At 40.4% G+C, this 24,966-nt stretch overlaps 1 protein-coding gene across 3 annotated transcripts in view; it reads left to right on the top strand.

Annotated features, from left to right (window-relative positions):
* The window catches only part of PRMT3 (protein arginine methyltransferase 3), a 115,392-nt gene that overhangs the window by 33,835 nt on the left and 56,591 nt on the right, over window positions 1-24,966 (top strand). For all 3 annotated transcript variants that reach the window (XM_012927086.2, XM_058663252.1, XM_058663251.1), the window contains one exon: window positions 13,876-13,975. In XM_012927086.2, the coding sequence (XP_012782540.2) occupies window positions 13,876-13,975 (100 nt within the window). The remainder of the gene's footprint in view (window positions 1-13,875; window positions 13,976-24,966) is intronic.

The following is a 24,966-nucleotide window of genomic DNA, read 5'->3' as shown; positions in this document are numbered from 1 at the left end:
CAAGCCCTTGGAACATTCTCCACTGCTTTTCAGGCACATTAGCAGGTAGCTGGAGCAGGAAGCAGCCAAGACTCAAATGGGCACCCACCGTTTGGGATGCCAGTATCACAGGTGGTGGCTTTATCTGCTACTCTAGTTTTTGCCCCCTTCTCTCTTCTCTCAGAGCCATAAAACCTGGGCTCAGCGTAATGGCTCAGTAGCTAATTTCCTTTCCTTGCATCCATAGTAGCCCATGTGGGTGCCAGCTCCTGACTTAGCTGCTCCGCTTCCCATCCCACTCCCTGTTTGTGGCCTAGGAAAGCAGGAGAGGATGGCCCAAAGCCCTGGGACCCTGCACCTGCACGGAGACCTAGAACAAATTCCTGGCTTCTGGCTTCAGATGGGCTTGGTTGCGACCATTGAGGCCACTTAGGGAGTGAACTATCAGACGGAGGATTTTTGTCTCTTCTCTCTTTGAATATGCCTTTCCAATAAAAATAAATTAATTAAAAAGAAAAAAGGAACCATGAGACTTTTTTCACATTTATTTTGTACCCACTCCTTTCTCTTGAACTGTGCTCTCAACTTTTTATTTATTTTTAAAGATTGGTTCCTTAGTGGAGGAGTTTACATGTTTATCATTTTCCAATTTTTGTGTGTGTGAGAAGAGCAACTAAAATCTATCTGTTTATAAAAAATATACAGTTGAATTTAGGTTATTAGCTGTAGTAGTCAAGATTGTAGACTAGATCTCAAGGCATGTGTGTCTGCCATTTTGCATTCTCTAACATGCATGTCCGTATTTTATGTTCACCTATCCTGCCCGTGTGACTACTTAATTCTTTGTCTCCATTTGGCCTTTTTTTGAAATTACATATATAAATGCTTTTACATGCATGCAACTAAGAATTTTAAGTTGTGTTAAAAATATTTTTACCTCATTTTCATATTTAAAACAATCTGGCATTTATGAAGAAATGAGTTTAAATGGGGATTAATTTGGATCATTGATGTAAACTGGGGTGTTAGGGTTTAAGAAAAATCTGGCTGTTGATTTTGCAGACATGAATAAAGTAGAATATAGATTTTTCTAAGATGTTATGTTAGTAAGGACAAATACAGCTCAAAATGATTTATAGGAGGGAAAGAAATTGTTTATTTTTATTCTACATTGAACTTTGCAGTGAGTGATCATTTCAGAAACATAAACTTCCCTAAGAATAGCAAAGCTACTGAATGGCCAGACAATGGCATGCTGTGTTCACCCTCAGGAAGCTGAAGTAGCTTCTGGTGATGTTTTTGCCATTATTCTGACTGCGTTCGGTTTCTCATTGACGTGGGCGTAGAATAGCTGATTTATCTAGACTCATGGATTGTTGCAGGGGAGTTTTGAGAAAGTTGGTCCGTCAATTCAAATGGCCATGATTCAGTGCTGTCAATTTGAGTTTGACATTAAAAACGCAATATTTTATGTTGCTTGTGTGTAGAATACTGCTAGAAAGGAATCATTAAGGGAAGCCTGGGGAGTATTTTGATCTCTTACAGTGTTTATGTAAGTGTCCTCCATACTGTAGGACAGGCAGTTCAGCTTCATAACCTAGTTATCTCTAAGTCTTCTGTAATTGTCTGAATCAAGGTGGATACTTAAGGTTTTTAATAGACCTGAAATATCTGAAGATCATATTTTTTTTTAAAAATAAAGCAAACATTTATTAAACTGTAATAAAAACATTCCATCAAATTACAAAACCTGAGCAAGAAAAACAAACGGCACATGCTTAACTGTAGTTGACATTCAAATAAAATTTGCATTCCCAAAATATTACACAGTAATTAGAAAATACCAGCCAAAGTAATATTAGGATACTTTTACGTGCGATCTCGACAAATTTGAACAGAAGCAGATTTTAACAAAGGTAAATTTTACAGTGAAACATAGCAGTAGATTAAGGATCTTAACATGTTTATTTTACTGCTATTTGACACTATGATACAAAAATAAGAGGATTTACTTGACATTTTTAATAAATATCTCATGGGCTGTTGAGTGTCTTACTGGTGAAAAGATTTAACTGGCTAATCTCATCAATCCATTTTGTACATTTAGTAAGCATCATCTCTGCCCTACATAACTCTTAATGCAATTCACAGCACACAAATGGTTATCATATTAAATACATAATCAACTCGGACTTCTCAACAACGAGGAAATTAGTAAACCATCAGATGGACTGCTTACCATACACTTTCCTCATAACTAAATAACACACAAAAAAATCAAAATAATATTTGTTATCACTCTAAACTATTGCCAGCAACTGACGGAAACTGCCAATTTGCCATATTCATGTTCACATGTATTTATTCTTTTTGTATTTATTCTTTTATTCACAAAAGAATAAATACCATATATTCTCTCTCATATAAGGAAGCCAACATGGAAAGGTGGAGTTCATCAAGTGCCCATGGAGTTCTGATCTAAATATAGATTGCTGCAAGTCAGGTCCCACGGCAAGAGAAGGTGAAAATTCGCTGTTCTAGGAATGTAGGCATTCCATGGATGAAGTAACTGAAGATCATATTTTTTAAAAGATTGGTAATATACATAAGGATATTTCAAAAACTCATGGAAAATGAAGTGATCTCTTTGTTTTGGTATAGAAAAGTTTGAATTTTGTCTGTAATTTTTCTCATAATACTCCTTTTCCATAAGCTAATTTAAAGACCTTGCATGAAGTGTTTGAGAAGTGTCAGCACGCCAGCAGAAATTTTTGGAAGGGTGTTCCTTCCTGTTTTTTTCTGACTTTAAAATGAATAACAGAGTGAATTAAAACAACTGAAGAAAATTTCAAGCCACTAATGTGGGTAAAATATCAAAACCAAAAATTTTTCAGTTCAAGAGCTATATGATTCTACTGAAAGTCATGATAGTGAGCAAGACATGTTATAAGGAAACTGACTTTATTTCCTCTTTCACATTCACCCAAAAGATACCTTAATTTCCTGACTTTGGGATCCCATGACCACCCCTAGTTGAGTAATTTAACTGGAAGAACTCACAAAACTCTTTAAAGCTGTACTGTCAGCTGAGATTTGGTAGAGTACAGAGTACAGTGGGGGACAGTAAGGAAAATATACTTGTAAGCATAAAGGTCAAGTACAGAATTTAACTGCAAGAGTCACTCAGGAAACGCTTTTCTTCCCGGATTCAAAACACAGAAACCTGAAAGGGGTTGCAACCCAGAGACAGTTTCTTGGGTCGTGAAAGTTCATGATTCTCAGAGAGCTGGTGGTGTCAGCATATACCTGATGCAAACCCATAAAAAACACCAGGTGTGCATCATGAATTTTCATGTTTACTGTGAACACACTGTCAACTTGGCTTACCTTGACGCACTGTTTCAGATCATTAAATTGCTGCCCAGCAGCTCTGTGAATGTTCTAGGAATTCTATTGTTTACACTTTGACCAAGAATCATTTCATGGCCACAGAGATAAACAAGAACTGAGTAAAACAGGCCTGCTATGTTAACTCTTTCCATAGATCAAATTGGAATCCTAGGATTTATACATCTCTGTTATCCAGCAATTCTGAATCTCTTGAATATCCTTAATGTTCCTGGACCTGTGCTTCAATTCACATTCTTTTATCTCACCCACATAAATGTATCTGTGCTTAAAGGATGCTGTTATTTGTGTTGGTCTTTATCTCTTATTTCCTCTTTTTATGCATTCTTTGTAATGTTAATAGACTGACTTCCCCAGCCATTTCTCCTTTGAGTAAAAAATGATGAAAAGAAAAAATGCTGTTGTGTTGTTATAATTAGAGGATAAAGAGGAAACTAAAAATTACCCTTGATGTTGCTGTCAGAGATCGTTATCATAGTTTAGTGCTTCAGGAAGCTCATGAAAAAAAAGAAATATAAAATGTTTTGTTTTGCCATAAAATTTTGAAGTTACACTTTTTTTTCATCATACACATTTTCATGAACTTCTTAAAGACCACTCTTATTTCTCTCTGGCTTAAATGTTGGGTAATAGGAGATGAAATCCATAGAAAATGTTTTACTAGAGTATAAACTCAGGGGCTGGTGTTATGGTATTGTTGGTCAAGCTGCCCCTTGCAGCACTGGCATCCCATATGGGAGCTGGTTTGAGTCCTCGCTGCTCCACTTCTGATGCAGCTGCCTAAGGTGACTGGGAGAGCAACGGAGGACAGTCCATTGGCTCTGTAAGCACATGGGAGACTGGAAAGAAGCTCAGGGCTCTTAACTTCAGAGTGGTCTATGTCCAGCCTTTGTGGGTGTCCATTTAGGGAATGAACCAGTGGATGGAGATTCTCTCTCTCTCAACTTTGACTTTCCAATAGATAAATAAATCATAGAATATAAGCTCTCATAGTATAGGCAGAGATTTTCTATTTTTGTTATTTCCTCTATGCCTCAGTCAAATGGAAGGTTACCTGGTACATAAGAGGCACGTTGATGAATGGAGGACCACATTCTTTAATAAAGGGAACTGATACAAGTTTTCTGTCTGAGAAGAAGAGGGCCCTGGTCACTGACAGTTCCTTTGTCCTGCCCTTCTCACATGGCTCTACACTGAAAGGGGAGCTGTGAAGAATGGCTGTACCTCTCCCAACTGTCCTCTTCCTTGGTGTGTGCTGACTCCTTGAATCATTTTTCATAGCTTCATGTTTTCCTTCCCTCTAGTGACCAGTGTATTTGCATTCCCAGTATTCCCTCCATAATATCCATGCATTTGTTGATATCTTACATTTTATAGTAAATTTTATCTTTATTGTTTTAGTGTGCTTTAGGAATACAAGAGTAGTAGGTGAGCTTGAAATAGTAAACTGATGAAAGCAAAGTAATATTACATCCTGTATTGTACATTTTCATATCAGAATTTTGTTACTCCTTCATATGCTTTTTAAAAACAATTATTATCATTCTTGTATTATTTTTTGGGAACTTTAGAGTTGTTTTTGTCAGTTTTTTTTTAAAGATTTATTTATTTTCTTTGGGAATCAAAATTACAGAGAGAAGAAGAGAGATCAATCTTCCATCCACTGGTTCGCTCTCCAAATGGCCGCAATAGCAATAGCCAGAGCTGAGCCGATCCAAAGCCAGGAGCCAGCAGTTCCCTCTAGGTTTCCCACAGGAGTGCAAAATCTCAAGCCTTTGGGCTGTCCTGCACTGTTTTCCCAGGCCATAAGCAGGGAGCTGGATGGGAAGTGGGGCAGCCAGGACATGAACAGTGCCCACGTGTTTTTGTCAGAATCTCGTTGGACAAAAGCAGAGTATCAATTTGATCCCATATTTCTTATTGTAAAGGTTGTAAAATGTCTTTAGGTAGAAGGAGACTCCTTACCATTGCCTCTGAAGACCTCCCAATGTTTTTGTCTTGTGTTGTTCTCAGCAGCCTAAGCTGTGCACAGTTGTTAAAACCTGCTATTTATCTCCCGTACATCTACACGGAGCCAGCTGTGTACACTCACATGACCCCAGTTAGGTAAGACTTCTTAATGTGTAAACATTAAGCCCCCGTAAACATCTTTGTGTGCAGATGTCTGTGAGGTACCACGTGAGCTCTTGTGGTGCCTTATGCTGCTATTGACTTCCTTCGGAACATATTTTTAAGGGCATGCACTCTGCCTTTGTAGGTTCAGTACACATTAATTCATCATGCTTTGCTTCTATTATGTGAAAATTCAATTGAAACTTTCAAGATGGATACTAAGTGTTCAAACAAAATTTCCACTCAAAGGTTGATATGACAGTTTTTATTGGAGTAGTTAAAAGAAATTCTTAAATACTCTTTTTAAAAAGTGCAGTGTCATTTCTGTAGAAAACAAAGCTGTGCTAGTTCAGCTGGTATTTCCAAAGACAGGATTCACTCACTTCCAGTGCTTTTATACTAAAGTAAGGTGTAGTGAGTAGCCATTTGAGAAAACTATGTACAATCTATAATTTTTTTTCATAAATGGAAAATCAGATGATGAGCAGCCTCATCAATGTGTTTACTTATGTGGCTGTTGCTCTCTGAAGTATTTACTGTTGTTACAGTCTCAGTAACTATGTCAGCCATCAGCATACAGCCTCAGTAATCTCATCAGAAGAAATTTTGTTGAATGTAGCTTTGAAAAAAGGCAATTTTGTTTTTTAGGTTTATCTGAAAGGTACTATTAAACAATTAAATAAGGCACAAATGTATAGAAGTGTGTATGGGCATTGAATATTGTGTATAGCTTGAAGTATTGTCCAGGTATGTTTCATTTCTGTCTTCCCTCTGCTCCTTCCTTTGAAACCAGAGAGAGAGAAAGATAGGGGAAAGACTGCCCCCAGTAAATGTACCCCATAAAGAGCTATTTTAATTTTTTCCCCTCCTTCATGTATACTTACTGACCCTAGTCAGTAACTCTTGGCATATATTCCTTTTTTTTTTAAAGATATATTTATTTTGTTACAAAGTCAGATATACAGAGAGGAAGAGAGAGAGAGAGAGATCTTCCGATGATTCACTCCCCAAGTGAGCGCAATGGCTGGTGCTGTGCCGATCAGAAGCCAGGAACTAGGAACCTTTTCCAGATCTCCCATCGGGTGCAGGGTCCCAAAGCTTTGGGCCATCCTCTGCTGCCTTCCCAGGCCACAGGCAGGGAGCTGGATGGGAAGTGGAGCTGCCGGGATTAGAACTGGCGCCCATATGGGATCCTGGGGCGTTCAAGACGAGGACTTTAGCCTCTAGGCCACACCCGCTGGGCCCGGCATATATTCCTCGATGTCATTCATTTTATTGTTTTCTGCAATCATTTTCACCAACCAAAACCCTTATGGCTATCAGGATTTGGACTGTATTCTACAAAGCTTAGTAATATCTCCCTATAAATCCCGTGTACTTCCTCTTTTTTTCACATTTCAAACAGCATCCCAATAAGATCCCTTCAGTTACCTGATCATTGCTTTGTTCTTATGTTGTTGCTTCCCTCCCCTTGATTATTCTTTTCTTTAATTTGTTAGAAAAATCTGATAGCCAGCAGTCTCTGTTGCTTCAGAAGGACTTTGTTATATAAAGGGAAGAGGATTGGGTAGTTACTCTCATTGGTGTGGGTGTACTGCAGCTGGTTTTCACCAGTGGAGCAGATAAATTGCACCACGTGAGAGCGTCTAGTTAGACACACTTGAGGACGGATCATCAAACACAGATAAACCTTTCTAATCAGGCAGTGTAAAATGAGAGAGAGCGAGCTCCCCGATTGTTAGTCCTCAGAGTACGTGGCACTAATGCTTCACTGGGCCTTTTTTTTCCATAAATTATCACATGACTCAGAATTTGGGCCTCTACACTGATTGTCCAGCCACCTGTGTCATCTGTAGGCACTCACAACTTTTTTTAAAGATATATTTATTTTTATTGGAAAGACAGATATATAGAGAGGAGAGACAAAGACCTCTATTGGCTGGCTCACTCCCCAGGTGGCTACAATGGTTGCAGGTGAACCAATCTGAAGCCAGGAGCCTCCTCTAGGGGAGCAGGTGCAGAGTCCCAAGGCCCTGGCCATCCTCTACTGCTTTCCCAGGTCACAAGCAGGAAGCTGGATGGGAAGTGGAGCAGCGGGTACACGAACCAGCGCTCATGTAGGATCCTGGTGCATGCAAGGCAAGGATTTAGTTACTAAGCCATTACAGAAGGCCTAGGAACTCGTAACTTTAAGTGTGTTACTTTCCTGGCAAATGCTTAACAAGAAGGCCTTCAGTGAGAAGAGAATGTGTGCTTAGCTTTTTCTCCTGCCATCATTGTCTGTGGGGGATGGGTTGGATTAGAAATGCTGACAAAGCAGAGAATGGCAAGTTGTTGTCTCTTCCCCTCCGGCCTGCTACTCTCTGCCAGACCACCAGGCAGTTTCTGAGTCTCTGTTTTGCCACTTCATCTGATCGGTTGATCAAAAACCATTCCAAGAAGACTAGAGCCTTCTAATTTGTTTTTCTTTTTTTAAAGATTTTATTTTATTTTTATTACAAAGTCAGATATACTGAGAGGAGGAGAGATAGAGAGGAAGTGGAGCTGCCGGGACTAGAACCAGCGGCCACATGGGATCAAAGCGAGGACCTTAGCCACTAGGCCACGCCGCCGAGCCCATTCTAATTTGTTTTTAATACTCTCCTTTTACTGGCTAAAGAATCCCTCAGTCTCTTGGATTTAATCAAATTGGTGGGATTTTTTTGTTTTGTTTTGATGAAAAAATGCATCTTGCATTTTTCTCTTGGAGCTGTTTTTCCCTTCATATAAAATTGAAGTTGATCGTGAAGCTGTTGTAGTATAGATGTGGGGCGACTTAAGCCCATAGACCAGACACTTGTTTTGGTAAATGAAACGGGTGACTGCTGTGCCCTGTTGTTCACATACTGTTTCTTGCTGCTGTTGCAGAACATAAATGTGTAGTTGCAGCAGAGACCATAAGTTGTACTAGTCTAAAATGTTTATAACTTGGCGATTAAGAGAAACTTCGTCAAATCCAGTTCCAGTTTCTTGGTAATGTCATTTCATTATCTTCTGGCTTCTGGAGAAGTAACCTGTCAGAACAGCCGTTATTCCATTTCAAGAAATGTGTCAGATTTTTCTGTCTTTGGTTTACTGAAGTTTCGCTATAGTATATGAATTTTAATATAGTCATAAAATTTCTTACATTCTTCTGATGTGATGCACAATTTTTTTCCAGTTCTAGAAAATTCTGTTAGCTACTTTTTCTGCTTCTCTTCTGGGACCCACTTAACTCCAGATCTTCTAACTGCATCCTTAATTTCCTCTGCTGCACTTCTGTAGTGCAAATTAAGATGTGGTAAACTTTTTTCTATAAATGGTCATATAGGAAATATTTTAAGCTTTATGGATTATCTGAAGTCTCTTGTTGCTGTTTTTGTTTTAAATATCCCCTTTGTGCTGGGCATAACTGAGTCATAGTCATAACTTCATAGTATTTAGTCTAAATGTTTAACTTAAAAGATTGTTAGACTGGATGTGGGAGACCTTAGTGAAGCTGCTGGTTTCAGCTTGGACCTGCCTTGGCTTTTGTAACCTTGTAGGAAGTAAACCAGCATATGGAAGACCTCGCTGCCCCTCCTTCCCGTTTCCTCTTAATCTATCTCTCACTCAGCCTCTCAAACAAATGTTAAAAATATTTAGGTGGAGGGAGAAAAAGAAATTTTAAAATGTGTATGCTACCAATTTTGAGCTGTAACTTAAAGCTGTACTTATCAAGACGATGTTGTGCTGGCCTGAGTATACAGACGTAAGTCTTGGGATGAATTCAAAGTTCAGAAAGAAGCATATACATATGTGTGTGCATTTCTACAAAGATGCTAAAGAAATTTCTTAGGTTAGTGAGTTTTTCTCAACAAAATTGAAGCTGTCTACTGGAGTAGTCGTTCTAAAGTTTTTTCAAATACCCCATTAATAAGTGTTTTAATACTACTTTTCACACATACTTGATTCTCGTATTAAAGTAGCCTGAGAAGTAAATAGGACAGGTTTTGTCTTCTTTTACACATCATTTCAGAACTTAAAAATTTGTTGATGATCATATAGCTGACAAGTGTTAAAGAAAAAAAATCAAAGTTGGGATTGTGACCCAACCAATAGGTTCAGCCACTGCCTGCAGTGCCATGTGGCTACTGGTTTGAGCGTCAGCTGTTCCTTTTCCTATCCAGCTCCATGCCAATGTGCCCGGGAAAGCAGCAGAGGAAGACCCAAGTACTTGGGCCCCTGCACCCATGTGGGAGACCCACAAGGAAGCTCTGCCTGCTGACTGCAGCAGGGCCTAACACTAGTCGTTCTGCTTGTTTGGGGACTTAACCAGTGTATGGAAGATGTGTCTCTTGCTCTCTCTATTTCAAAGGAATAATTCTCTTTAAAAAAAATAAATAACAGAATTTGGGTTCAGCACAGTAGCCTAGTAGCTAAATCCATGCCTTGCATGCGCCAGGATCCCATATGGGCAACAGTTTGTGACCCATCTGTTCCACTTCCCATCCATCTCCCTGCTTGTGACCTGGGAAAGCAGTAGAGCATGGCCCAAAGCCTTGGGACCCTGCACCCGCGTGGGAGACCTGGAAGAGGCTCCTGATACCTGTCTTCTGACTCTGGATCAGCTCAGCTGTAGCCATTGCAGCTATTTGGGGAGTGAACCAGCAGGTGGAAGATCTTTTTCTCTGTCTCTCCTTCTGTCTGCCTTTCCAGTAATATAAATTTTTTTTTAATTACAATATTTTACAATATTTTAAAGTCAAAGGTGTCTGATTTCTAATTCTGCCATCATCATGACAGAGTACTCCCCTTGAATCCATAAGCTGCCACCTGTGAGGTCAGCGTCACATATCAGAGCGCTGGTTTAAGTGGTAGCCGCTCTGTTTCCAACCCATCTTTCTACTGACATGCCTGGGGAAACAGTGGAAGAAGGACCAAGTGATTACCCTCCTGCCACCCTTATGGGAGAAAAGCATGGAGTTCCTGGCTCCTGTGTTCAGCCTGACCCTGTTGTAGCTATGTTGAGATTGAATCAGCAGATGGACAATGTCTCACACTGTCTTCCTGTTTCTGCCTCTTCCTCTCTGAACTCTGCATTTCAAAGTAATGAAAGAATTGTCTGTTGCCGGAGGCCAATTCCAGCCAAGTTCAGAGTTCAAGAAGGGTGTGCAGAGTCGGCGAAAGGAAAAGACAGACACTGTCACTTGGTGCCCTCTCGTAACAGCTCAAAAAGCTGTCCTTTTTTATTTATTCAGACACATTACAAGCCTCTGCACAAATATTTGATTTTACTATCTTTAACTTCAGAACTAAGCCAACATGCACAGATGTTTGGTTAATTAAATTTTTTTTTACTTCATGGTCAACCAGGTGCTCTTAAAGATACTTCTGTAAGTTACTATAATCAGTTTCTTCAAACCAAGCCATTATTCATTCTTCAGTAGTAGCCATTAGGTGACAGCCAGGACTCCAAGGCCAAGGCACATGCCGGTAACTACTAATTAGTAATACATTCCCATGACATTTCCATTTCTACAACTTATCTATCACTTAATGGGAGAAATATATCCAAAAGGAAAAAACATAAAGGTCCAAGACAAAAAGTTTCAAACATTAAATCTCCCTACAAGTGCAGGCACTACAAGCCCATAAACAGTCAAACAGTAAATAAAAGCATATCTCTGTTATTAATAAAAGCACACTATAATTCCTTTAGCTGAAAAATTTTAAACACATTTTCTATGCTCCAGCGAGTTGCAAGGACAGGCTAACCTTTAAGGTTGCAGGAACTATATTTATTGCCATAGCAGTTTCAGCTCATTCTGCCATCACTTCCATTAGTTTGTAGGATTCTTATCAAGCCATTTCCCAGAAGGTATACTACATGTTTGGGCCATATTCTGGGGCAATAGGTAGGCACACAATAAGGTGTCCAGAAATAGCATGGGCTTAATTGTACTCCTGTGTGAAAATTGTTAAAGTCCCACTCACCAAGACATTATCAGCAGCAGTAACTCCCAAGCTCACATTGGTTGCAGAAGCCATCTCACAGGGCAAACAATACCTCAATAGATTAAAGAATTCTTTTTTTTTTTTTTTTTTTTTTCAGTTCAAGAATGGCATTTATTTATTTATTGCATTTCTTTTTTTTTTTTGCTGATTGATATTCTTTTTTCAATTAAATTTATTCATTAATTACATTGTGTTGTAATTTCATAGGAACTGGGATTCTCCCCACACTTCCCCACACCCTCCCCCAATGGTGGGTTCCTCCACCTTGTTGCATAACCATAGTTCAAGTTCAGTTGAGATTCCCTCTTAGCAAGCATATGCAAAGTATAGAGTCCAACATCTTATAGTCCAGTCAAGTCCAACTACTTATTGGGGAGACCCTCTCTGGTCTGAGGGCAGAGCCAGCAGAGTATCATCCCGATCAAATAAAAACACTAACATATTATCAGCAACAATTAACATCGTTATGGAATTAATTGACATAGTATTGAGCAGCCAACATGTTAAAAATAAATGCGATTTCTTAACCCCATTCTGTGACCACCCCATTCACATTTCCATTTTAGTTTATATACTACATATGACATAACATGACATAACATAACATAGCATGTTATGCATAACATCATATCTTCTTAAATTAAGGCAAACATGTGATATCTAACCCTTTGGGATTGGCTCATTTCCCTTAGCATTATGGTTTCCAGTTTGGCCCATTTGGCCACAAAGAACTGCATTTTTTTTTTTTTTTTAAAGATTTTATTATTATTGGAAAGCCGGATATACAGAGAGGAGGAGAGACAGAGAGGAAGATCTTCCATCCGATGATTCACTCCCCAAGTGAGCGCAACGGGCCGGTGCGCGCCGATCCGATGCCGGGAACCAGGAACCTCTTCCGGGTCTCCCACGCGGGTGCAGTGTCCCAAGGCTTTGGGCCGTCCTCAACTGCTTTCCCAGGCCACAGGCAGGGAGCTGGATGGGAAGTGGAGCTGCCAGGATTAGAACCAGCGCCCATATGGGATCCCGGGGCTTTCAAGGCGAGGACTTTAGCCGCTAGGCCACGCCGCCGGGCCCCATTTTGTTTTTTTTAATAGCTGAGTAGTATTCCATGGAGTAGATGAACCATAGCTTTCTTATCCAATCCTCTGTTGATGGGCATTTTGGTTGTTTCCATGTTTTTGCAATTACTGATTGTGCGACTATGAACATAAGGAGTGCATGTTGGTGTCTCATAAAACAGGTGTTTTGGATATATTCCTAGGAGTGCTATAGCTGGGTCATACGGTATGTCAATTTTGAGTTGTTTGAATATTCTCCATACTGATTTCCATAGAGGCTGTACCAGCCTGCAGCCCCACCAGCAGTGGAGTAGGGTTCCCTTTTCCCCGCAACCTCGCCAACAAGTGTTGTTGGTGCTTTTATTCATGTGGGCCAGTCTTACTGGCGTTAGGTGGTACCTCATTGATGTTTTAATTTGGATTTCCCTTATTGCCAGGGAACTTGAGCATTTTTTCATATGTTTATTTGCCATTTGGGATTGTTCCTTTGTGAAGATTAAAGAATTCTTAGCAGGATGATTGAGTGTCCATGCAAAAGGGGGTGAGACTGTGTCAAGGTGGTAGGAGAGCCATCTGCCAGGCCTTGCCATACAGCTGGAAGCTCCTCATGGCCTTGCCAAACAGGGAGCTGTTCTCTTCACACCTTTGTGTCGTCCACACCCACTGCACAGACCCCAGCAGTCTGTGTTCTGCTCTGTTTCCAACCTTTTTATTATTTTTTTCATTCTTTAACAAAAGAATTTATTTATTTTTATTGGAAAATAAGATTTATAGACAGAAGGAGAGAGAGGAAGATCTTCCATCCACTGGCTCACTCCCAAAGTGGCCCCAACAGCCAAAGCTGAGTTGATCTAAGACCAAGAGCCAAGAGCTTCTTCCAGGTCTCCCACATGAGTGCAGGGACCCCAGGCCTCAGGGCCATCCTGTATTGCTTTCCCAGGTCATAATCAGGGAGCTGGATAGAAAATGGAGTAGCTAGGATACGAACCGGCTCCCATATGGGATCCTGGCACTTGCAAGGGGAGGATTTAGCCAATTGAGCCATCACTATTATTTTTTAAGGTACTAAATTTAGTGACATGTATACATAAGAAAATTAGAATTTCTTTTTAGGCAGAGGATTAAAATGTTATTGTCACATACTGCTGTGTCAACCAGAAATATTGTTGGGTGTTCATGAAAAATATTATGACCAGAAAATAAACCTTGAATATATTTTTTTGTTGTTCAGTGGAACAATATTTATCTGATTACCTTAAAGAATCTTTAATTTGCTAATCTAGTACATTATGATCATTTTCAGGCTAAATAAGCTTGAAGATACTGTTACATTGATCAAAGGAAAGATTGAAGAAGTTCGTCTTCCGGTAGAAAAGGTGGATGTTATTATATCTGAGTGGATGGTAAGTGTTTCCAGAAAGAAAACCTTCACTCGTCAATTTTTTTAACGTAAAGTATAACAAATAATTATTGTCTTTCTGCTTTCCAAATTTGTAAGGCCCTAAATATTTGCCTTAGTCCTTCCAAGGACTAAGAAGGACTTACTCAGACTGTCTCATCCAAATCAACATGATGCTTGCAGCATTGCTATCATATTGAATCCACTCTTTTGTGATCTCTTAGGTCATGTAACCAGTCCTTTATCGCAGAAAATAGGGCTTGTTGCTATTGCTGAATTAATAACAGCTTCATATTCTGCTGTTACAGTCTTGAGACAAGGTAGAATACTTGTTTTTAAGTGTATATAAATTAACATTAATTGTATGTGACTATTCATTTTACTCACTTTTATATAGTCACTCATGTTTTGGATGAGCTAAATTATATTTCTAATGGACACAACTTTCCTGGTATCTCATTTTACTATTTTTCCACATCTGATATTTTGGTAACTAGTTGTGAAGTTCTTGTTTTGCCCAGTAAAATATTCCGGATATTTGTAGTTTTCACTTGAAAATCTGAAAGATAATCTGAAGGTATAACTATGCAATTGAAATCTTACATAAATCAGTTTAATGAGTGAGATAAGGACCTGGCTGGTGTGAGTGAATTAGTGAGACTCTTTATGGACTTTATTGAATGTTGTGTTAGTCTTTGATTTGCCCTCAGATCCACTTGACTTCTCTTTTCTGTACAGAATGAAGACTAACCCAGTAGGTTGCCTTTTCCAACTGACTTCCACTGGATTTGGAGAACGCAGTGGGAAGCACTAACTGGGGATGTTGGGCAGGAAGAAACCAGAGTGTTTCTTCTCACTTTACTTGCTGCCATGTTACTGGCAAAAGCTCTTTGTTTTGTGGCTCTGGCCTGTCATAGTTCCAGCAGCTACTAAGCCACCCTTGTCTGGAGACTTGTAGCACTGTCCCCTAATTCGTCCCTCTAACCTACAGGTGGTATTTCCTGAGATTACAGATGTCAGATTGCCCGACAGTGCTCTGGGTGATGTCGCATATCTTTTGTCTTCTGTGTAACTCGCTTCCTATGTTGATTTTCCTCTATTTGAGGAGAAAGGGCAGTCCCATCTTCTGGTTCACTGTCCCTGAAACCCACAACAACCAGGACTGGAAGAGGCAAATTCTGGAGCCAGGAAACAATGCAAGTCTTTGATATGGGTGTGAGGAAACCATCTTTGAGCTGTTAGAGCTCTCCATTGTGATCTGCATTTCCGGGAAGCTGAAGTCAGGAGCCAGAGATGGGGGATTGAACCTGGTTACTGTGCTGTGGGACACATGCATCTTAATCTCTCAAGTTAAATGCCTGCTTTTGATTTTCCTCTGTTTCCTTCTGTTTTGTTTTGTTTTTTTTTCTTTCCTGGATAGACTCTGATATAAAGGGCAACTTTTACTTTAGAAAGACATCAGGTGTCCTCTGTATTAATCTGGAAGGTCTTTTTATACAAGCAGTATTGAGTCACTGCATCCTGAAATGAAAACATCCCATTGTTTGAGAGCAAATATAAGCTTATGGGAGCCCTTCACTAAGGGAAGTCAGGATGTGTATGAAGTTTTAACTAAGATTTGCTTTTACTCACCACAAAGACATAACTTAGGTTTATATTCTCTTGTTATCTACCTTTTCTTACAAACATGTAAGTGGTGTTGAAATGTAGCCATGATATTAAATTATTGGTGTTAGGCACTGTGATCTTAGGCAATTTACTTTATCTACCATTTTTCTCATACTCCTTGTTTGGCTGAAGCAGTGAACAAGTGGCAAATGTCTGACCATTGTCAATCTACAGCTATGTTTTCATGAACCTGCATTCTAAAGTAAAACCAAATCTTCTGTACTTGAAGGATTTTTTTAAATGAACAGCATAGTAAGGTAACACAGTCTAGAATGAGCCAGGTTTATAGCACACATTCTTTTAAAAACTATTTTCAGTTAAGAAATGTAAAAACTAATGACCTCTTTGAATTAGACACAGATGTTTAATGGACTTGTAATCCAGCCTAGCCATGTAAACATCACATATTGCAGATATACATCTGTTTTCTTCTACTATGGTCTACTAACTGTTTGCGCAACTTAACGTAGATATATATTTTGTTTCCAGCTGTTCATGGATTTCCTCTTCCTTTGGGAAGATTTTTCTGCACAAGAAAGTAATTTTAGAAGCTAAATCATTGCTGTTAAGCAAGGTATTCAGTAAATTCCCCCTTTCCTTTTACATTAACAAGTTTTTAGGCTTAAACTTGCCTTGAATTTTTAAAAATTTTATATTTTCATTTTTATTTGCTTAAAATATTTTGTGACATTATAGAATGTAATTTTCTATAAGATGTATATAATGATGGTATGAGTCCATAAATATAGTCAAGTGATGACTAAATACAGTTTAACATAGACAACATCTGACATAGCTAGCTGCCTTTTTGTGTGTGTTTTGCAAGAGCGCCTACAGTCTCTTTGCATATTTTCAGTGTGTAATAAAATATTATGACTAAATACAGCCCTCATTCTGTATATTTTTAATTTTATTGAAATAGAATTTCATAAAATTGTGTCAATTAAATATAAACAGATCCCTAGAAAATACTAATATTTATACTTCAGAAAATGTATTCTCATTTTTCTATTCTTTCATTCAAAATTACTGTCTCTTTTTTACTTCTTTTCTTTCTGCCCAGTAAAAAAAATTTTTTTTTTTTTTTTTTTGAATTTTGGTCAAGCAAGGCCAGTCGACTAATTTTGTCTTGCTGCAATCTCTGTTTTCAGCATCCGCTTATAAGTATATGGGCATGAGTTGCAGATACTCAGTTGAGTTCTTAGCCCTGCCTCTGCATTAACAAGAACCTGAAGTCAGGAGTGGGAACCAGGAATTATCATATGATCTGGAACTTAATTGTCTTAGCTACTAGGCTAAATGCATAGCCCTGGCATATTTTGCTTTCTTTTTCTAGGCAGAAATTATATAAAATATTTTGGTGAATGGTATTATATATTTTCTTGGTACCCTTTTACTTGTTTTTGTCTTGTTCTTTTTGAAATACATAGCATGTGTGGATTATTTGAAAAATGCACAAGTTCAATTGAAGAACACTAATAAAATAAGCATCCTTGTACTTAACCGTACTATCCAGGAAAGCCCATTTCCAGGAGCATGTTTGGTATTTTATACAAGTCAAATAGTTATAAACTCCGAAGAACTTAAAAGTTAATTTTTATTTACTATGCATTTTCTATTTAGGTATATATCCATAGGAGTATTACTTAGATTTGTGTATTTTAACTTTATCGTAAAGAAATTATGTAGTGCGTTATTTTTGTTTGACTTAGAGCTTATGTTTAACTGGTGGGTTTTTTAAAATTTATGGTTGATATTATGAGCCGTTCTTATTTGTGTGTCCAGGTGAATACCTGCAGTTGACTGTGTGTGTGCTGCTTGATTTCTGAGTACTCTTTTCTGTTTCATTGATCTAAGTGGTGGTTTTTATGCCAGTATCGTGCTGTTTTAATTACTCTAGCTTTGTAGAAGGCTTCAAAGTCAGGTACTATGAGGCCTGCAATTTGATTTTTCTTTCTTAGAATTTCCTGGGTCATTTGTGATTCCATGTGAATATTAAAATTGGTTTTTCTAATTCTGTAAGTGATGTAATTGGTTGTTTGCGAAATGAATCTGTAGATTACTTAAGTAGAACAGACATTTCAATGATGCTGATTTTTCAGTCTATGAACATGAAATTTCCATTTTTCATGTGTCTTGGACGGTTTTATTCATCAGTGTTGGATAAATTTTTTTGATAGAGATAACTTGGTTCATAGATTAATTTTATGTAAAAATTTGCTTTTTTTGTTTGAGGGTAGTGATTGGAATTTCACTTACAGTGAGTTTATTATTGACATATTAGAAAACTGCTATTTTTCTATGTTTATTTTGTAACCTGGTGCAGTTTTAACAGCTTTTTTGGTAGTTTCTGTTTTTCCTTGTATAACATCATGTTAACTGCAAACGTGGATGTTTTGAAGTCCTCTTTTCCAACTTTAGTTTCCTTTCTTCCTAATTGCAGTTGCTGAAGCTTCTGGTACTGTATTGAGTAAGAGTGGTAAAAGTGGACACCTTGACCTGTTCTGGATTTCAGAAGGAATTCAGCTTTGTCCCACTCATTATACTGTTTGATGTTGGTTTGTCATACATAACTTTATATTTTTGAGGTGTGTTCCTTCTGAACATAATCTGTGGAGAGTTTTTATCATAAAGATGAATAAAGCTTACCATGAACTTGATGAATCTTATCAGCTGCTTTCTCTGCATCTATTGAAATGACCACAATATGTTTTTTCCTTTATTCTGTTGATGTGATTTGTGACATTTTTTTATTTGCAAACATTGAACAACCCTTCTAATCTGAAATTAATCACAGCTGATCATGATGGATGATCTTTTTGGAGTAGGTTTGGATTGAGTTTGTTAGTATTTTCTTGAGAATCTTTCTTGGCATCCTTCTTTACTTAAGGATATGGGTTTTCTTGTAGTTTTACAGTAGTTTTGTGGTTTTGTATCAAACTGATGCTGGCCTCATAGAGAGTACAGCCAAGTTCCAACCAGGTTAGTATTTTAGAGTAGTTTCAAAAGTATTGAAATTACTTTTTCTTTGAATGATTTTTAGAATTCAGTGCTAAAAGCCATCATGTCTTGAACTTTTCCTTGATAGAAGGCTTCTGATTATTGCTTCAGTCTCTGCTTATTATGCGTCTGTTTAAATTGTCTCTATCTGCTTGATTTAATCTTGGTAGGTTATATGTATTAAGAATTTATCCATTTCTTTGAGGTTTTCTAGTTATTAGTATATAGTTTTTCATCCTTTGTTTCAGTGGTGTTGATTGTAAAGTCTCCTTTTTATTTGTATTTTTATTTGGATTCTTTTTTATTTGTTATTCTGAATTTTATCTTGCTTATTTTTTCAAAAATGTTTTATTTTGTTTCATTTCTCTGATCTTACTGACTCCCATTGATTTTGGATTTGGCTTCTTGTTTTTCTAATGTTATCGTTAGATATTTAATTATGGACTTCTTTAATGTAAGCACTTATTACTATATTTTCTTTTTTAAATGCTACTCTTGCTGAATCCTCGAGGTTTTGATACATTGCATTTTCATTTTTTCAAGGATATTTTTGGTTAACACTTTAATTTCTTAAATAACCAATATTCAGAAATATATTTATCAGTATTCTGTTGCTGTTGTTAATTTCTGGTTCTTACACCTTTATGGTCTTAGAAGAGACATAATATGATCTCAGTCTTTTAAAATTTACTGAGACTTGATTTGTAACATAAGATACTGTTTATCCTTTAACATGTTCCATATGCTCCTAAGAACATGGACTGTGTAGTTGTTGGGTGAAATGTGCAGTAAATGTCTGTTCGGTTCATTTCAGGTCCAGTGTAGTGTATCTTTGTTGATTTTCTGTCTGGATAATATGGGTGCTGATGAGACTGAGGTTGGAGCCATCCACTGTTATATTTAGGTCTAATAGTATTTGCTGTGTGTCTCTAGGTAGTCTGCTGTTGGGTGCATGTATATTTATGATACGGCTTGTTGAATCAAACCTTTGATCAAAATAAAATTCTTCATCTCTTAAAAAAATTTTTATTCAAAGTTTGTTTTATATGACATTTTAGCCACTCTGGCTTGCTTTTGGGCTTTGTTTACTTGGAATATCTTTTTGCAGTCTTTCGCTTTACGTCTATGTGTATCTGTGAAGCAAGGGTCTTACAGCATATGGTGGGGCATGTTATCTTATCCATTTAGGCAGCCTAAGTGTGTGGCTGGGAAATTTAACCTGTTTACATTGAAGCTTTGTGTTGATAGACAAGAACTAACACCTGTCGTTACTTCTTCATGGAATAGGTTTTATTTTAAACGTTTATTGTTTAGCTGGAGTGCAGGGTATCACTTGGCTTGTTGCTTTGGCTTTGGTTCTAGGTGAGCCTGACCGTAGCCTGAATGATTTCTTTTTATCTTAATGTTTCCTGTGTGAGACAATTGTCTAGTCCACTGGAGTTCATGGGGATAGAACTTCTACTTTGAGATGAGCATCAGTTTCCTAGAGTGTGTATCTTAGATCCTCAGAGTTCAGTGTCAGGCTCTGAGAGGATTGTATAACCAGGGCTGTGTTCTTGGAGATGACAGGCAAAAATGGCTGTTCCCTTGTCCTATTGGCAACCTTGAGTGCCATTGAGACTGATGGCACCAGTTACCATGGCTTTATAACTGTGATGAGGGTGGAACTTTGCTATGTCCTCCTGGGAGAGTGCAACTGATGCTGTGATTTATAGCACCAACAGCCCTAGTTCTAGGACTAGGGGGTGTGAACTGAACCCAGCTCCAGACATGTAGGAGTTTTTTCCTCTGGAGAAGTGAAATGCACGTGAATTCTTCCCTGGATCTACCAGGTTTCAAGTAGGACTAAGGAATTCAGTATTGCAGGATGTAGCGGAGTTGTTACCCAGGTTTATATGCACGGTTCTGGTACTAGCCTCTAGAAGCTTAGGGAAATCCTCCTAACTCACAGAGTACATGAGCACAGCTCTCAGGCTAATGCCCCCAAATTCTCAAGTTGCAGAATGCAGAGAATCTTTGCTTTGCCCCTCTAGTTGCCCTGGCTCTGACACAGAGGCCCTCTGGCTCATCTTGCTGCCAGCACACTGTGGAACCAAGAGAGGGAGAGGAGAGGGAGAGGAGGCAAAGTATCCTCTCCTCATGCACCCTACATTTGCGTAAGACACCAGTCAGCTCATTTGGCTGAAATAGTCACTAGGTGGCTGGGATTCTCTCTGTGCTAACGCTCTGTGCAGTACTTTCCTTCTATGTTGAATTGGTGAGAAAGGGATTCAGTCCATCTTCTCTCCGTCTGTCACATTCTGTTTCTGTAGTTTTATCATCTTAATAATGTTACATAACTTGAAATATACAGCAGAATGTTTGGAAATATATATTTTTCTACCTAGCTTGAGAAGTTCATCCACGTTGTAGCACTTACTAGTAGTATTTGTTCCTCTTTTTTTTAGTAGTAGTCCATAATTATGAATATGTCACAGTCAGTTTAACCATTTGGCTTTTGAAGGGTGTAAGTTTCAGGCCATTAGAAATGAAGGTGCAGGGCCTGGCACAGTAGCCTAGTGGCTAAAGTCCTCACCTTGCACGCCCAGGATCCTACATTAGTGCTGGCTCATATCCTGGCTGCTCCACTTCCCATCTAGCTCCCTGTCTATGGCCTAGGAAAGCAGTAGAGGATGGCCCAAGGCCTTTGAACTCTGAACCTGCATGGGAGACCTGGAGGAAGGTCCTGGGTCCTGGCTTTGGATCGGGTCAGCTCAGCTCTGGCCATTGCAGCCACTATGGAGGTGAACCAGCAGGTGGAGTATCTTTTTCTCCCTCTCTTTCCTTTTTTCTGTATATCTGACTTTCCAATAAAAATAAATAAATCTTTTAAAAGAAAAAATGAAACTGTATGTACATATGTGCATAGAGTTTTGTGATATGGAAAGTCTTGGTTTGTAAGATGATAATTGCTTAGATGTTTTATCTTCAATCTGCCCACGGTAGTCTCAAATTTTATACCAACTTGACTGTTAAGCCATAAGATTTCTAAATTTAGGCTTTTAAAAATCAATTATTTTTATTTGGAAGTCAAATTTACAGAGAACGAGAGATATTTTCCATCTGCTGACTCACTACCCAAATGGCTGTAACAACCAGGACTGAGCCTGTCTGAAGCCAGGGGCTTCGTTTGGGTCTCCCACGTGGATGCGGGGGCCTTAGGACTTGGGCCACCCTCTATTGCTTTCTCAGGTGCATTAAGGGAGCTGGACCAGAAGTAGGGCCGCGGGGGCTTGAACCACTGCCCATGGGAAAGGCTGACATTGCAGTCGGTGGCTTAATCTAAAACATCACAATACCTGCACCTAGAATTTCTTTATATTTTCTTTTGTCTTAGAATTACTTGTTTTAAAATTAGCTCTTTTTTTTTTTTTTTTTATATAATCCATTTTATTGTATTGTTGTTGACAATCTTTACATAGTTAACTATAGTTGAAGGAAAATCAAGAAAGAGAAGGAAAAAAAAAAAAAAAAAGGTTCAGGGGGATAGGGAGGTGGGCAATGCTATTATGTCCATATTGTTTCCATCATGTATCTGAGGTAAAAGGGGATATTGAGGGAGAAGCCCCACCCGGTTTCCCGCCCACCCCAAGTCCCGGATGTGGGGCATGCTCTGAGATATGTGCTCAAGTGGAGTTAATAGTTCTCCAGTTATGAGTCACTGCCAGTTTCGCTCGATGAGGTGGTCCACTGATTGATATGGTCCATCATGAAGTCTCCATTTGTCCCATATTTCGCTGCCAACATGTAGCTGAGATGAATGATTGTCCTATTCTGTCTTCTGTCTTTTCTTGGTTAGAATTCTGAGTCCAGCAGTTCAAGTGGGGAGATCTCCAAAGATACTTTGAGGTATTCCCAGACCAGATTCTTGTATGTTCTAGCAAGCACAGGGCCCGGCACAGTCCATCACCCTGATCAGCTGGTGGTTGCAATTGCTGTGTTGGTTCTGTTTTCAGTCCCGAGTTGCACTGGAACCAATGGGTGTTGCAGTCCAGTCTGGTTCGGCCCTTACATCAACCAGTGGGAGCTGCAGCCTAGTCGGGGCGACCCACAATAACCCCCACCAAGCCTGCCCCCTACCCTGGTTAGCCAATTTGTGTAGCAGAAGACCAGTCTGTCCCCCATCCCATTTGGCTCTGGTACTTGTCAATGGGTATTAAAGCTTAGTTCTATCTAATCGACTCAACCATCCAGCACTCACAGATGTTGTTGAGTGCCTCTGTCTAGCCATCCCAGCCCCCATCCTAGTTTTCATGCCCTCCCACGGGAATAGTGACCCAAGAAGGGGGAACCCACTTTTTCCCTCCCAGGTCTCTCTGTCCCGGTTTATGCACTCTTTAGGTGGTCCTGTGATTTGACTCGACAGAATTAGTCCCCAGTGCCAGCTTCTGCCAGCTGATGCTGTGGCCCTGATCTTGTCCACATGCAGCGCACAGGTGTTGTAGCCTTGCTTAGTCGTGTCTGTCTCTATCCCAGCCAACACTCTCCAGTGGGAGTGGTTGTCCAGCGAGGGGACCAGCCCCTTAACCCCCCCGCCAGCTCTGCCCCTCCCTTCCTGGATCTCACGTGTGCTGGATGGGTGCTGCATTCATATCCAGTACAGGCAACCACGCCCTGGCGTTCCAGAATGTGTACTGGTTTTGTCGCATCCAAACCCGGCCCATTCCACACTCTGTTCTGGTGATCGGATTTGCCAGAGGATGACATGGACTGATTCAGCCTGGCCTGCTCCTGACCCATGCCGAATGCATGCCAGTGGGAAACTTTCCATGGCCTATTCTGGGCTGTTTCCAATCATGCTTCTCGCGCTTACCTGCAGGGACTGTGTCCTGCCAGAGGAGTTGCCCAGGCTCCTCCATCAGAACCCCTCCCAATGCCAGATTTTGCGCTTGCCAGGGGGTTCTTGAGCCAACCCTACTCAGTTCACCTCCTGTCCTAGCAGGAACAGTGGCTTTTCCTGGCTGGCTTTCACCCCATTCTGACTCTTGTTGTTGGATGTTTCAGCCCAGCCATGGCTCGTCCATACCCACATACAGCTCACACATGGCTCAGAAGGGGATTGAGACCCAGCCTAGTCAGTCCCACATCTACCCTGTTTCTCCATAACACCAGATGGTGCTGGGATCTGAACCGGCCTGGTGCATCCAATCCCAGCCCACACTAGTGCCTCGGGTGACTGCAACTGTTTCCTAGATAGAACGCAGCCCCCATTCCAGCACATACACCCCTTGGTGGGAACCTCATCCCAGCTGTGGCATCCCAGATTGGGACCGTTCCTAGCTGTAAATCACGCACCTGCACGTGGTTGCTCCGAGGACCATTAGGTGCCAGCCTGCTACACAAGCCGGAGCTTATCTTTTACTTGATAGGTGTTCAAAGCTCAGCATTATTAAGGGATTGGAAGTTCTTCAAAGGAAGAGTTACTGGCATTGGGAATCTTTAGGATTGACTCAGATCCCAGAAACAGTGGGGTCACTCTAGAGCTATCTCAGCAGTGATTCAGATGTCCAATACCCCAGAGCTCCCCGGCCGGGCGGCCAGCAGGCACAGCCTGGCGCCAAATGGCGCGCTGGCCACCCGGGCCCAGCCCGCCATGAGCCATGGGCACATGGCGGACTGGGTTCGGGATCCGAGCTAGACGTCCTCTCCCGCAGCCCTCGGCTCGCCTCTGGCAGCCGGAGGTTAAATCCTGCAGGCCCGAGGTTGCGCCCCTCCCCAATCCCGTTCACCCACCACCCAATGAGGGTGTTGGGTGGGTCCCGGACATGCCCAGTCACGGAGGCCTCCCCCCTCGGCGTACTCACCCCAGAAGGAAGCAGGCCGCACCCAGGCATGTCCGGGCCCAGCCCGCCATGAGCCATGGGCACATGGCGGACTGGGTTCGGGATCCGAGCTAGACGTCCTCTCCCGCAGCCCTCGGCTCGCCTCTGGCAGCCGGAGGTTAAATCCTGCAGGCCCGAGGTTGCGCCCCTCCCCAATCCCGTTCACCCACCCCCCAATGAGGGTGTTGGGTGGGTCCCGGACATGCCCAGTCACGGAGGCCTCCCCCCTCGGCGTACTCACCCCAGAAGGAAGCAGGCCGCACCCAGGCATGTCCGGGCCCAGCCCGCCATGAGCCATGGGCACATGGCGGACTGGGTTCGGGATCCGAGCTAGACGTCCTCTCCCGCAGCCCTCGGCTCGCCTCTGGCAGCCGGAGGTTCAAAATTAGCTCTTAGTAATTACTCTGAATCACTCCATAGTCTTACTTCTATGCAATAGACAATAGGTTTTATCTGTTTTGATGGC

Source organism: Ochotona princeps, chromosome 4, assembly GCF_030435755.1.
Source record: "Ochotona princeps isolate mOchPri1 chromosome 4, mOchPri1.hap1, whole genome shotgun sequence".
Classification (NCBI taxonomy): domain Eukaryota; kingdom Metazoa; phylum Chordata; class Mammalia; order Lagomorpha; family Ochotonidae; genus Ochotona; species Ochotona princeps.
This window is presented reverse-complemented; position numbering and strand designations above follow the sequence as displayed.